Here is a 13,718-nt window from a genome sequence, read left to right as displayed (position 1 = left end):
TTACCGCTCAACGCTATGTTGGAGGGCATGTGAGCAGCTACTCTAGGCTGAGGGCTGTCAGCTGCACAGTCGTTTAAAGCGGACGTAGCTCCCCGTTCGCCTTGAGAGCCCTTTTTCATGATACCTGTTTTTATTTCCATCTTTTTTATGAGCGTAGCCATGGCGGCGGGTTTGTTTTCGTTGTCGCGAGCGCAAGATGGGCCCAGCTCTGGACGCCAGCGGGCGCGGAAGCCCGTCGTTGCAGACCACACCGAGTTTTACGGGTCTCAGGTCGGAGGCCAGTCCGTGATCAACTACGGATATACGGACATGCCGTTGAAGCTACTAATATGGGATATCCGGACATTCTTCACTTTTGCGTGGGCATTGCCGTGGGTCGTGTGGCCCATCAGACCGATTGATGGAGGCGAGTTCGACGAACTCTCATTCACTCCATCCAACCTCTACTGCCTCTTCATACACGGCGTTCTGATCGCCCTACAACTTGGTTTCATCCTGCTTTTGCCTCTTGCCATCTTATTGCCAGGGTGGATAACGGCTTTGGGAATGCTAGTTTTCTTCACCATCAACTGGCTGCTCTGTCGAACTTTGAATGGCAGCTCGTTGTCTTACAAATCGGACCCCAAATACGCACCCGCGCTTGATGAGCATGCGCATGAGAAATGGATATTTCTGAATGGAGTCGCAGTCGGGCAAGTCTCAGGTCCAACAAATCACCGTGGCGTGGCTAATTCCCTCGTTACAGTGAAATGTGGATGAAGAGGAATATCGACCGTTTGGCCCTGACCTTCAAGCGGCCGGTTGAGGGCATCCACAACAAGACCACCGGAATTATATTTGATGTCGTTGAGTGTCTGATCCAGCGTAACTTCGGGTATGCAACCTCAGATGTGCGGATAGCGTACAAGACCGTCAAAGAGCACTTGTACAACCCAAGCTTATCCAAAGTCGTTTTCATTCTTCATTCCCAAGGTGGAATCGAGGGCGGCCTGGTTTTAGACTGGCTTCTTCAGGAACTCCCTCAAGATTTGCTTGCCAAGCTTGAGGTGTATACATTTGGATGCGCAGCGTGAGCCCTTCTTGCTCCCTCACATTTGATTCGAACGACTAACTCCTCTAAGTAATCACTTTAATAATCCCCATCGACATGTAGGGTCACAGGCGGCACAAAGTCAACCACCAGGCACCATTAGTACAACTACCACCCATGTAGTGCAGACTGTAATTACGGATTCTCCAGTCGATATGAGAATACCATCCTTGAGTCAAAGCCCCACAGGTGATGCCAGGCAATCTTCACAATCTGCCGATGACCCTCCAACGCCAACATCTCTTCCGGGACAGGGCCAAGCACCCAGACCGATCACTACGGTACCGGCGGCCGATCGTGCGATCGGTCATATTGAGCACTATGCACATACAACTGACTTCGTCGCCCTGTGGGGCGTCCTGCACTTCGTTACGAACGAAATGGCTTCCCCAATGTTACCGCGCTTCATAGGCCGCGTCTTCTCACGAACGTCTTCCCGTGGGGGTCACCAATTCTGCCAGCACTATCTCGACGGCATGTTCCCGTTAGAAAAGAATTCTGCCGGTGAATTCATCGGTTGCAAGGACAATAACGACTTCATGGACAGCATTGCTGAGAAGGCGAAGAGAGGAACCGAGCAAGAGGACCTGCGAGAGGGGATTGAGAATAGTTGGGACATGATTGAGCTGGCTGGCCGTGAAGGGTCAGAGTTGGATTCCGACGTTGCCGTCCATGGGAGTTTTCATGAAGGAAGGTTGCTGAATAGGGAAGTGAGAGTGAAGGATCTAAGTAGGCTCTGGCTCTATAGAAATGGGAAGAGTCCCCCCGAACTCCCTAGCGCTATAAAGCCAGATGTGGGTGGCGTGGTCAGGGCTGAGACGTTGTAGTCAGATATATCTCTATGCCAGCATGGTGTTCTGGTTTTAAGTCATTCTGTAAAATTCATGGCATCCATCATCGTAGTGTCGGGCAAGGTAATGTAAAGCAATATAAATGAATGGAAGCAGTCTAATCTACACTATATACAAGTAAGGAACTCCGCTGCCCCGTTGCTTCCTGGGCAAAATGACTACACCTTTTCTACGTCTAAAGTGAGTATTTATACATGCAGCGATTATCGAAAATAGGCACCAGCCATGCACGACGAAGGATTCGCACAGCAATTGTTCTGCCAATCACTGAAACCTCCACCAGAGCTTGTTTTGAAGCCGCATTGATCCCACACCGACTGGCCGATGGATGCTGAGTTCCACGTATCCGTGTCAGGCGAGTCGACGATGACAGTGCCTGCCATACCAGTCAAGGAATGGAAATCGTTATGGCAGTGGAGGAACCATCTATTGGTATGACGTTAATTGAATGATTCAGGAACGAAGTTTCACGAGGACTCACGCGCCAGGGTTGTCGGCTTTGATCGCCAGGATGGCGTAGGTCTTGCTGCCGATCTGCAGGGTATCGCGGCGCAATGGGTTTTCGGGGGCAGGAAACGAGTTCGTCTTGATTGACTCTTCGCTAGGCCAAGAAACACCCGACGGCGAGAATCGGTCAAAGGGCTTGAGTGGCCTGGGCTCAGTTCCCAGGTAGAGGACTAAAACATCCGTCAACATAACGTCCAAGAGTACTGATGTCTCCGCTTCACTCACTTTGAAAGTCATACCCGTGAAGGTGGACTGTGAAGAGTATTAGACCTCACTACATTCGATCAATGCACTTCACAACTGAACTCACATGGATGACGTCCAGTCTCGGAACCAACGACAAAGAATACAGTGGTATCCCTCTTCACATAGAACGTGTTGTTAGCCCCAAAGTAGCCGTCGACTGAATAATCTGGGCCAGGCTGAGGAATCACATCCGTGTTGGTGCAGTTAGGGCCAGCCTGGACCTGTCTCAAGAGCAGCGGGATTTGAGGCGAGTAGAAAGCCTTGTTATTCAAGTTGGCGAACTTCATAGTGCCCTTCGTTGCCGTCAGATCGATCGTAATGATGGCCGAGTTATCCTCCCAGGTGAGCCTCGGCACGTCGTATTTAGGCGCCAGCTTACCGGCAGCTGCCCAATGATCCGAGAGTCGTTGTCCGACATCTGCCGCGTGGGCAGGAAGGTTGACCAAGCTCTGGGACTTATCGTCATCATTACGAGTGTAACAGGGTACAGATGACTCGGTGCAGTATTCGTTGGGTTCAAAGTATGGCGTCGGCATGTCTCCACCAATGTTGAATTCAGCGACGGCGGTGAGGGCATAGTTCCATCTGATCGCGCGACCACCGCCGCCTCCACCTCTCTTTCCATCTCTGAGCAATTTGTTTCCACCACCGTACGTATTCATCTGTTGACAAGTGTTGCCCGAGTATTGATCTGGATCGATGACTGAGTATAACAAGAAGCTCTTACTGCTGTTAATCAAAACGCTGTAGCGTTGCCCAGGATGCAGCTGGATAGATTTGGCTACTGGGTTCCCCGTGTTCTTCAATGGGGTACCATCAGCCTCAATGATCACAAAGTCGATCCCTGGGTCGTTGGAAAATACGTAAAACGTCGATGATGCGGACATGTTGATGAGTCGAACACGGATGGGTTTGCCATTGGTGCTAAGAGCGTCGTAAGAACAGCTGCCGCTCAAAGTATCGTGTACAATCGCACCTTCGTAGGATTTGAGTCAGTGATTTAAAAGAAAGATACTCTCGAATCGGGAATGCCTCACCATCCGGTGGAATCTCCATGCCACATAAATCTTCATGTCGACCATCAAAACAGCATTGACCGGTTTGAAACTGATTTTCCACATCCTCCATTGAAGCCGACCACTGGAAAGGGTAAGCAGAGATCACAAGTGATGGTAAGTTTAACACCATACCGTATCGGCCATATCAACTACAAAGTCCGAGGCCAAATCATAGCCGTAATACTCTGGATCATCTGGTGACCTCACGATCAAGGGGGACCTGAGACCCCATGGGTATTGGCTAGTTTCCATGGCAGTCAGTCTAACCATTCTAATGGGCAGCTGATGCTCAGGTGACTTACCCAACATGATGACTGTGAACCCAGAATGTGCCAGGTTGAACAGCATTCCATACATACCTACACCTTGTTAGTAAGTCTCTCAAAGGTCAACTCCAGCACGGCAAGACTTGCGTCTGAGTACCGCCCTTCTTGATATCGCTGACTGATCGTTAGCATGATCCTTCTTCACGATAGATTGGATTTATATTTACCATTGCGTCACACCGACCGGCCCGTCCTGGTCGTTGCTATTCCTCTGGTGAAATCCGTGTGCATGGACAGAAACTCCCTCGTCGACCCCGTTCAGTGCGTCATTTGTTACCGTGAGAATGATCTTATCGTTCAAGTCGACTTCGATGCCTTCGGGGGGCCATTGTCCATTGATAAGAATCACCTTCTTGCTCGAATCACCAAGCGCCTCATAGGTTAGATGCCAGTTGTAGTAGCGGTCAGCGGCCAGTACGCCGTGAAGTAGTAGGGGTAATACACCGAATCTCCAAGACAACAACATCTTGTACTTCGGTCAGTAGTGCATTAGATAGAACAGTGCCACAAGTGAGCAGAGCCGGAAAGAGTTGTGGCTCTCTTTTAAGGCGGCCCAGACTTTCCTTTTGACTTATACGTATGTCATCCGTTCGGGTATCAAACTACTCGACCCGCGTCCTGTCCGCCGCACTCTGACGGGGGAAACCCAGGTGCCTTCTTGCGGTATCGAGGGTCTCGCCACCCGCATGTGTTTCATCATGACCTCTTGTGCATTATCGCAAGACTTACGATGTGGCTGCCAGTTGCAAGGAAAGGCCAAGAAAGGAGGATTCCTCTTTTAAGGTGTTTGCAGCCATAGTGCCTGCACTTGTGAGGCAAGACAGCGAATTAGCAACCATTGGCACAGGGATGCCGGCTGTTTGAATTCCCTTTTACACTCCCAACAGCCCAATTGACAGCGCCCCTTAGTTCGCCAAGCTTCCTATATGCGCAACGACTAACCTCCTTGTGTTGGCGGGAACGAGGCGAGGCCAACGGCTCGAATCTAAACCGGCTACCGAGATATTTAGCCCAGCCCATGGGAGATCTGGCAGGCAAATTATTCATGACTCTCAAGCCCAAGTTGCTTCTATTCAACTGAGGACCAGTGCCACCCGTGCCTCCCACGCTAATACCGGAACTCCTGGGCGCAATGCCCCAAACGATTAACCTTATACGCAGAGACCCTGCTACAACCTTGCATCGATGGGCTCAGAATTACGAATTCGCATGCATTTGCATTCCCATGCAGATAGGTCGATTGTGAAGATGCAGTCATCGGGCTGGTGCGCAATTAATCGAATTGCGAGGTACCAGGTAAGACCTAACCTGTTCGTTGGCATATGAATGGATTTGGGCTTGCAGATGGTTACTCAAGGCTTCAAAGGGTGCATAAAAATTGTCACCCTCAAGGTTTTGGCCAGCAGAGATGGTGGTTGTGGGCGATTCCTCTCTTGGTCGGCGATGGTGGGAACTCCGGGGCCCATCGGCTTGGGTGTGAGACCTGCAGTAGCCGGCGCACCACTACAGACGGCACGCTCAACCACGCAGATTAAGTTTTTCCAACGCCGATTCAGGGTCTTCTCATCACTGACACGAAGAGCGTTGAACGTGGACGCCTGGTCAGGTTTTGAAGCTCTATCGAATTTTGCATTGGACCGATCCTGCGAAGAATGATAAGCTTCACCGACCTATGCAGAGTTCCTGGGCACTGGACCCTGGCACCGGTGTTTGGACATGGCCGTGCCGACAGTCCACGTCTTGATGACCAATTGTGTCCCATGACCCTACGAGTGAGCACCTCAGATCGCAGCATCTCATCATGGTTCTAATGATCATCGGCGGACAGAAGCCGCTGCTCCGTACGCATGGATGTAGGAGGTAGGCCTCAAGGTCATTCGGGAGCAAAACCGGCAATCCGCCAAGATGTGATATATGTATGCTCGAGGACGTGACCCTGAAGCTTCTCGTATGACGTTCCGTGCCAAGCAGCTCAAAGCTATCGAAGACGGACTGCAGTTCTAATCGCGGAACAGGGCGCCTGGAGTTCTGTTGTGCATGTGTTCGCAACGATTGTTGAAGGGTGATGGAATGCAGAAGCCCCTTTCTTTGATGTCCTCCACCGCCACGCCTATGCCCTTTGACCTTGCGGCAGACAGGACGAACTGGTCTGAGCCGTCACAGAATCAACGGTTGTACATCATCTGCGGGTAACCTTTCCCATTGGCCGGCCAAGCCGTAAGGTCACTTCAGTTGTCTGTCACAGTGGTATTGCGGTGACACCCATTTCTTGCGGACTACTGATGAGATCGGCATAGCTGAGAAGAATTTTGGCCAGAAATGCATAATTTGAGCGGACCTCATTACTGCGCCATAAGCTTTCAAATCAATCGAGCATGTCATACTAACCCTTTGTTCCCTTTTGTTGTGAGGGACGAGCCGCACAACTATATCACTGGGCAATCACTCGACTGTGCTGGGCTCTCGTCCTCAGAGGCGATTAATCTCGTGCAGAAGACTACGCAAAACTGGAAGGAGTAATGCAGTCTGCATTGCCATCTTGGACTATTCGTGCCAATACATCGTATCATGATTTCGTCCTTGCCTTGGCATCCTTTACCCAGCCGAGGATAGACTTCACCGCATCTTCCACTCCGGTTGCGATGATCGAAGGCACATGTAAGGTGTCGAGACGGTCGACCCAGCCCTTGCCAGCTCTGTCAATCCAAGCCGCCTTGAGTCCGGCTGATTTCGCACCGACGACGTCGAAGGGGTTACCGCTGACCAACCAGACATCGCTTTTGCTGCCTTCCTTTCCCGCCTCCTTCACAAGGTGCTCATAGACCCTTGCAGCGGGCTTGTAACACTTCACATCATCGACGGTGATCAATGACTTGAATAGGCTCGCGTGGGGTCCTAGGTCTGGCGATGATTTGACTGAAGTTCCAACCATTTCTAGTGTGCCATTTGAGAAGATGTAGGCGTCCACCAGGTTGCTGTTCTCCCGAACCAACTTCAAAGCTGCAGGTATCTCGGGAAAGACATGCAGAAAATCGTATGCCTGCATCAGCTGGTCAGTCTTGCCAGCAGACAGTTCGAACCCATGCTCGGAAAGTGCATGCGTCAATGAACCACGCGTGATTTCACTGAATGTCCTATAATCGCCTTGATCATTTGGAGTTAGTTAACGACCCCAGAACAGCTGGAGAAAGCGGGTCTCACCCATCGAGGTAATTCTCCAGGTGTATTCCAGCTGGTATCGACGCCATAATGCAGCGATCGATGCAGCCTTCTCCTCGCCGTAGAGCTTTGCGAGCTCATGAGCAATGGACTCGGTGGACAGCAGCGTTCCGTAGAGATCGAAAGCTATGACGGTCTTCCCAGTCGCCATCGTATCAAGTGATGCTACTCTCGACGGCCACCTGAGTCAATCGGTGTATAGAAGCTGATGGCTTGAAGTAGATTGTTTGGGTGCCTATCCCAGTGGATTGGAACGCTATATAAATGCGGGGTTCAGCGGCCCAAGTTAGCGCATCGACAGCTCCCGAGATCGCTGGCAGTCGCTATGTAACGCGACCACTCCATTTACGTCACTGCAAGGTAACAAGTAACTTCCTGTGGTCCTTTTACGCCCAGCGACACGCCACATTGAACCTGTTTCCATTGTCATGGCAATGTTGCTAGAAGATCAACATAAGAATTACGAACTCTTCAGGGATTTCCTCTCCACCGCGTTGATCGAGAAGGCCACCCAGCCAGAGCCCAAGGCAAGGCGCAGAGCAAAGTCCAAGAAAGTCACTGAAAGTACGGCGTCCAGACCGACGTCAGAGAACTCGCTCAAGGATGCAGAGGATCTTGCAGACTTTGTAGAGTACATTGCCGCAGAAACCTTCGAATCTCTCCCTGGCGAGTTGAAGACCCTGGACTACTATGCCTACTCGAAGGATGTAGACTTGCAGGACCGATACGCCCTGCCGTTCACAGGTGCAGATGTTGGGGCATTGATACCGTCACTAGATCCGTCGATAACAGAATCGCTTCAGACCTATGGTATCACTCATGAAGATAGGCAAGGGATTGACGAGTTCCTAGCCCCGGTCTTGACGGCTTTCATGACCTCAATATCCAAGCCGCCGCCCGCACCCAGCTCGACAAAGAAGACAGTGACGGCTTGTGAGATATGTGGCCGGGATTGGATAAATTTGACATATCACCACTTAATACCACGTTTCGTGCATGTGAAAGTGGTGAAACGCGGCTGGCATCGAGAAGAGGACTTGCAGAATGTTGCGTGGTTGTGCGGCGCTTGCCACCGATTCGTGCATCACTTCGCCAGCCACGAGGAACTCGCACGGTACTACTATACAGTTGATTTACTACTGGAACAGGACGAGATTGTGCAGTTTGCCAAGTGGGTTGGTCGGCTGAGATGGAAAGGCCAGTAGGAGAGCAATGGGACGGATGGCCCAGTCAGCTCCGCAGACAAGGCAGTTTGCCATTACCCTACCGTGGCTGTAACATCGCTCACTCGTATCTACATCGTCGAGTACACATGTTTCTATACCGTCGAGCTTGGACCGTGTTGACATAGTATTTTGAACAAGGCTCACAGTCAAAAAGAGCTGCAACAGGATCAAAACCAAGACCCAGGACGATGATCTAAGCTGAAACTGGAGTGCAGGTGTTGTAGGATTGGCTCCTTTCCAGCCCCGCCTTTCTCAGCCCTGGCCCAGCATGAAAACGCCCATCTACATGCAACACGCACATGTGCGTACCGCGATTTCTCATTATCCTACTTGCATTCGATCTGCCTTCCAATGAAGCACTCCTTTCACGACTGTGAGGGTGAGAGTCTAGCTTTCAAGATGGAATCCAAACCCTTCCCTATCCAGCAACTGCCAGGCGAGCTGCTGAGGCTCATCTTCGACTTTTGTGATGAGCAGTCAGCATCAGCCTGGGCGCGAACAAGTGCGTCCTGGTACAGGACTGTCGGCCATATGCTTTATGAGGCTCAAGTCGCGCGGAACAACTGGAAGGTCTTGTTTTGGGCTGCTTACCACGGTTCCATTGGCACGCTGAAGCAATGGACATCTATTCGCAACGAAGACGGCGGCATCAGGGGCAGTCTGAGCGCGTACGTCAGATGGACCTTTGACGACAAGTCCACGTACACGGCAGACCCGTTCAGCACGGGCAATTTGCAGTCCTGTCAAATGATCGCCTCGCCCATCCACATGGCGGCCATGGGGGGACAGTTGGAGGCGGTCCAGTTCCTGTTGGACAACGGCGCGGATATCGACGCCTGCTCGCTCAAGACCACACCACATGGGCTCACTGTGTTCAATGACGCACGCGACCTCCACAGCCACACATATGAGAGATGCGCATTACCTGCAGCACTTCACACATCCATCATTTGCGGCCATGCTCCTGTAGCAGAGCTACTTGTTGCGCGCGGCGCAGACATCAGACTCCGGCCATTGCGTCAGGATTACGAAATTGGTGTCACAGCTCTCCATCTGGCTGCGGCATACGGAATAGAGACTGTGATTAGATTAATATGCCATCGCTGTGAGTTCTATCGATCAATGAAGCTGCTTACCCACATCCCTTTGTGCGTTGCGGACATTGTAATTACCACCCAATACGCAGAATAGCGAGAACTCATGCTTCAATGTTAGCTGATGTCGACGTTGACGCGGCCGATTGCAATGGACAGTCGCCACTGGTATATGCTGCTGAAAGTGCCAAAGGTCACATCTCGTTGCGAGTGTTGAAGGAGCTCGGGGCAAACGTTAACATACACGTGAGTATTCAGGGTGGACCCGGAACTCCTCTGCTCGTGGTAAGTACGCTGAAGAAATCTACGTTGGTATCTCCTGTTCGACCGAGGAGTTCCCTCATATTTTTATAATCACTTGCAAGGCAATGCTAGCGCTAGCCAGAACTTGTGTTGCTTACCACCTGCACAATACTATTGCGCAGAATGAGACAAGCTGACTGCGTTCCATTCTGCTAGGCGCTCATTCAAAGGATACGATGGCGAGCAGCTTTGAAGCTCATGGATTGTGGTGCAACCGTTCATAAAAATGGAGGAAGGGAGTACCTCCTGGAAGTGTGCAACCAGGCCAAGGACTCGGCCATCCATCCCGACGTACCCGATCCCGCTGCCTGGGACGAGCTAGTGAGCCGGATCAGCGGCGATGACGATACAGATTCGCGGACAGGCGCGGCCATGTCAAGAATAGTGGGTTCTCCATGGGGGAAGTTATCGAGGCTTGTGCGGAGGGCGGATAGGTAGTCTGCCCATGGATTCTATTTAGAAGTCTTTCAAATCGGCGGCGGCGCCATACTTGGCATGCATTAATGGGAAGTAAATCATATCACAAGGGTTATAAGATGAGTGGCATGCAGGACATCACTTGACTGGCCAGAAACTGTTCATTTCGATGTAGAGCCCAGTTGTAAGAGTATCGATTTGACTCGGAGGGTACTTTTCCAAGCCGAAATATGGTGTTCATATGGTCACCTGCGATATTACAACACAGTTTTATCTGTAGGACAATGTGTCACAAGGGCACATCGTACATTTGGCGGATACGGTGTGAGAGAGGAATTAATTGCAAGGTGCTGAGAACCGTGTTCCATTTGTAGGTATGAGATTCGAACTGTATCATTTGGGTGTTCATGCTCTATCAAGACAGGAATTGATCAAGATGGGATGCCTCCACCTCCACACACAGACATATGCATGAGCTCAGGCTAAACCATGAGTCCATCTCGTGGATTTTGTCACTCTTTCAACAGGGAACTTCTTTTCGTTCAACTCTCAGGCTCTAGAGGCTCAGATCTCAGTTGTATAGCTGATACTGCTCAGAGTCGACCAAATAGCGGTCCTTCCGCCAATCGTAAGCAAGCCAGCCACACTAGTACATCTGAATTTTTAAAGAGCATAGACATCACAATGACTGCTTCGCCGTCGCGCTTAAACCCATTAGTTGCGGTCCCTGTACGGCGTACCAACTCGTGCACGAGCATGTCCTTGCGCACCTGTAGATGATCGTGAACGTGTGCGATCTTTTCGACTCCCGCGTCGTGGAGGGAGTGTAGCCTTGATGTCTCGAACTTCAACGATAAAGCAATCATCATCGTCAGACTCGATTTTCTCAACCTCCTCAACTACTCGAGGAACCTGAGTTGCTTGACGCACAGACACATCAGCTTCCAATCTCGTGCGAGCACTTCGGTCAGGGCCTGTGTGATCAGTCTCTCTCTTGATGGGGATGTCGTCGAAGTAAGAGCTGGGTGCAGTGAGTTGAGAAGCGTGGGGTCTAGCTGTTTGTGGAGCTCGGATTCCATTCGACGCTGAGGTGTTCTGGGCTTGTGTTTCCTCTCGCTTGATCGGTAGGCCGTCGAAGGTTTCGTGTGGAATAGCTTCTTTAGCCTGCGATCTTGGTTGGTTGGTTATGGTGGAGGAAAGGGACATGAAATTGTCATCCTCTTCCTTGGCGTGGGCACAGGCAGGTGCCTCGAGTTGGCGAGAGGGCGGGATGTGTGCAGCAGGGAAATTCTCGAGCCGACGTCGGTACGAAGGGTCTAGATATTTCCATACCTGTGGATAAGCTGGGATAAGCTCAGTGAAAACTTTGTTGTGGCCGAGCTTTCGAAGGCGCGTTGCAATCTGTCGTTCAAGAGCACCAATCTGTCGAGACAACTTGGCGATATGCTTCTGCCAACCATGTGCCCGAGCATACTCGAGATCTGGGCGGAGGCGGTCTATCTCGTTGACCCATTGAATCATGATGCGAAACTTCCATTTTGGGTCGTTGCAGAACGAGTTTGGGTCGTTGCCAGGTCCAAGAGGGACATGCGATTGGATTGTTGTGCCTGAGGAAGCTAAACCTTGCTGAGCGAGAGACCCATCGCGAATGCCCTGCTGTACGATGGCAAGAGCTTGAGGGTCCGTGACATTGATAGGCTGTCCATCCAGGGTAACCTTGGTTGAGGTACCTGGAGCTCGCTCCACAACATAGGGCACGATGGCAAAGCCGCGCTCAGTTGTGGTCGGGCCAACGTCACCCGTAGGCAGTCTTGCCTGGGTCAACTGAAGGGCGGTGGAGGTTGGTGCTGGTTGCGTAGGCTCTCCAGGCCGTTCTGGTCGAGCAAACGGATTTGCCGGGGGTGCCTGTGAAGCAGTGATGGCGGGCGTTTGGCTTCGTCCAAAGAAGTTCTCAATGACGGACTGGAAATTCATGATGGCGGGAGAACATGGAGGTCAGGTAAACGACAAACAGGGAATCGCCTTCGAAGTGAGGACAATCAAACGACGCGCAGCGTGGTCCAAGACCGTTTACATGACCGCCAGTGAACGTGGCTGAGCGTCACAATCTGTGGGAACGAAATGAACTTTGCAAATGATGGTTGCGGGACGTGGGAGTGCGAAATGGAGACACGAAAACCCTGCTCACGCGACGAAGAGTGATGGCGTTTGCAGGAGCATCGAGGAGAAGGAAGCAGGTGATAGTTAAAACGGAGGGGAGCCGACTCGGACGAAACAAACCGGTAACTTCGGCCGTTGCCCCAAAAGAAAAGCAGAATAATCATTCCACCACGGTGTGCAGTCGGATCCAGCGAACCAACCCACCCGTGGGTACCCGAGTGATGATCCAGCCAGAGCCATGCTTTGATAGCATGCGCAACTGATCGAGAAATATTCCAATGATAGAAAGAAAGATATTGGAGATGCCAGAGTCACAGCGGCGGGTTTTTTTTTTTTTTTTTTTTTGCATGTTTGGTGGCAGCTGGAGCCCATGCCACCCACCATACACGTCTTCTGGTATCTGTCTCCTGTAATCAAGACCTGGAGGCTCCAGATAGGCGGCCCGACAGGAGCTCGCGTGCCTCTCCCTTCTCTCACATACGCCTTGAGGCTCTGAATTTCTGCTGTTTCGGTGTTTTTCTTTTGCGCAGTCACAGTGAGGAATCGGCCTCATGACAACGCCTTCCACGCTTGGTTGGCATTCACGTCTGTCTCCAGATACTCCCGAGCGGAGATTCGAGGTCTGCAACACGACCTCCCCAACAAACCATAGACACTACGCCAAACACTGCGGTGCGTTACCTGAAGTAATACTGGGTATATTTGAGCCTGCTTGGAGCAGCATAGGAAGACTATGAACCCAAGGAAAAGAAGAACAATATCCACCTTGCTGCACGGAATTCTGAAGGAAGCTGTATCTTGGAATCCTATGGGACAGCAACGGTATGTGGGTCCTTCACCAGTCCAGAAACCTTGCAGCAAGGGAAACTCCTCGAATCTCCCTCTAGGCTGAGACGAAGTTGGACAGTGACTCAGCCGACGTATGACAACATCGAGGGCACAGCGAAGCAAATTACGACACTATCAAACCTCGGATCATGAAGCTCCCTCATTATCAATGCAACTTCGCAAGTAAGCCAGTACAAGATTTCTCCATCGGAGCTTAATGTGTCCGCTGCCCTGAGCCAGAGCAAGACTCAGCTGGGTAAACCGGAACCATGTTTGTGAGATTTGAATTATACTTCTGCATCGTTCCAATAGCACTTTTCCACTTTTGCACTTCTGTGGAAAATGGTATCTGATACTGACCTGAAGGGACGTGCTTTTGATGCCGTCTTTGCC

General features: G+C 51.2%; 6 protein-coding genes across 6 annotated transcripts; 3 read left to right on the top strand and 3 right to left on the bottom strand.

Moving 5' to 3' along the window:
• Positions 1–159: 159 nt before the first annotated feature.
• Positions 160–1,917, top strand: JN550_009556 (uncharacterized protein; the record flags this gene model as incomplete). Its single annotated transcript, XM_049321641.1, has 3 exons — positions 160–527; positions 746–1,069; positions 1,122–1,917. The coding sequence occupies 3 exons, from the start codon at positions 160–162 to the stop codon at positions 1,915–1,917; spliced, it is 1,488 nt and encodes a 495-aa protein (XP_049168503.1).
• Positions 1,918–2,144: 227 nt separating this feature from the next.
• Positions 2,145–4,544, bottom strand: JN550_009555 (uncharacterized protein; the record flags this gene model as incomplete). The annotated part of the gene is made up of 9 exons (XM_049321640.1): positions 2,145–2,367; positions 2,423–2,618; positions 2,674–2,700; positions 2,759–3,670; positions 3,732–3,834; positions 3,885–3,993; positions 4,055–4,111; positions 4,154–4,192; positions 4,246–4,544. The coding sequence occupies 9 exons, from the start codon at positions 4,542–4,544 to the stop codon at positions 2,145–2,147; spliced, it is 1,965 nt and encodes a 654-aa protein (XP_049168502.1).
• A 2,100-nt stretch (positions 4,545–6,644) lies between these two features.
• Positions 6,645–7,448, bottom strand: JN550_009554 (uncharacterized protein; the record flags this gene model as incomplete). Its single annotated transcript, XM_049321639.1, has 2 exons — positions 6,645–7,222; positions 7,280–7,448. 2 exons carry the CDS (start codon positions 7,446–7,448, stop codon positions 6,645–6,647), a joined length of 747 nt encoding a protein of 248 aa, XP_049168501.1.
• A 277-nt stretch (positions 7,449–7,725) lies between these two features.
• Positions 7,726–8,502, top strand: JN550_009553 (uncharacterized protein; the record flags this gene model as incomplete). The annotated part of the gene is made up of 2 exons (XM_049321638.1): positions 7,726–8,230; positions 8,303–8,502. 2 exons carry the CDS (start codon positions 7,726–7,728, stop codon positions 8,500–8,502), a joined length of 705 nt encoding a protein of 234 aa, XP_049168500.1.
• A 420-nt stretch (positions 8,503–8,922) lies between these two features.
• Positions 8,923–10,358, top strand: JN550_009552 (uncharacterized protein; the record flags this gene model as incomplete). The annotated part of the gene is made up of 3 exons (XM_049321637.1): positions 8,923–9,628; positions 9,739–9,902; positions 10,077–10,358. 3 exons carry the CDS (start codon positions 8,923–8,925, stop codon positions 10,356–10,358), a joined length of 1,152 nt encoding a protein of 383 aa, XP_049168499.1.
• A 693-nt stretch (positions 10,359–11,051) lies between these two features.
• On the bottom strand, positions 11,052–12,311 carry JN550_009551 (uncharacterized protein; the record flags this gene model as incomplete). Its single annotated transcript, XM_049321636.1, has 1 exon — positions 11,052–12,311. One exon carries the CDS (start codon positions 12,309–12,311, stop codon positions 11,052–11,054), a length of 1,260 nt encoding a protein of 419 aa, XP_049168498.1.
• Positions 12,312–13,718: the final 1,407 nt, after the last annotated feature.

Source organism: Neoarthrinium moseri (genome assembly GCF_022829205.1).
Source record: "Neoarthrinium moseri strain CBS 164.80 chromosome Unknown scaffold44_Wmoseri_CBS_16480, whole genome shotgun sequence".
NCBI classification, from domain to species: domain Eukaryota; kingdom Fungi; phylum Ascomycota; class Sordariomycetes; order Amphisphaeriales; family Apiosporaceae; genus Neoarthrinium; species Neoarthrinium moseri.
This window is presented reverse-complemented; position numbering and strand designations above follow the sequence as displayed.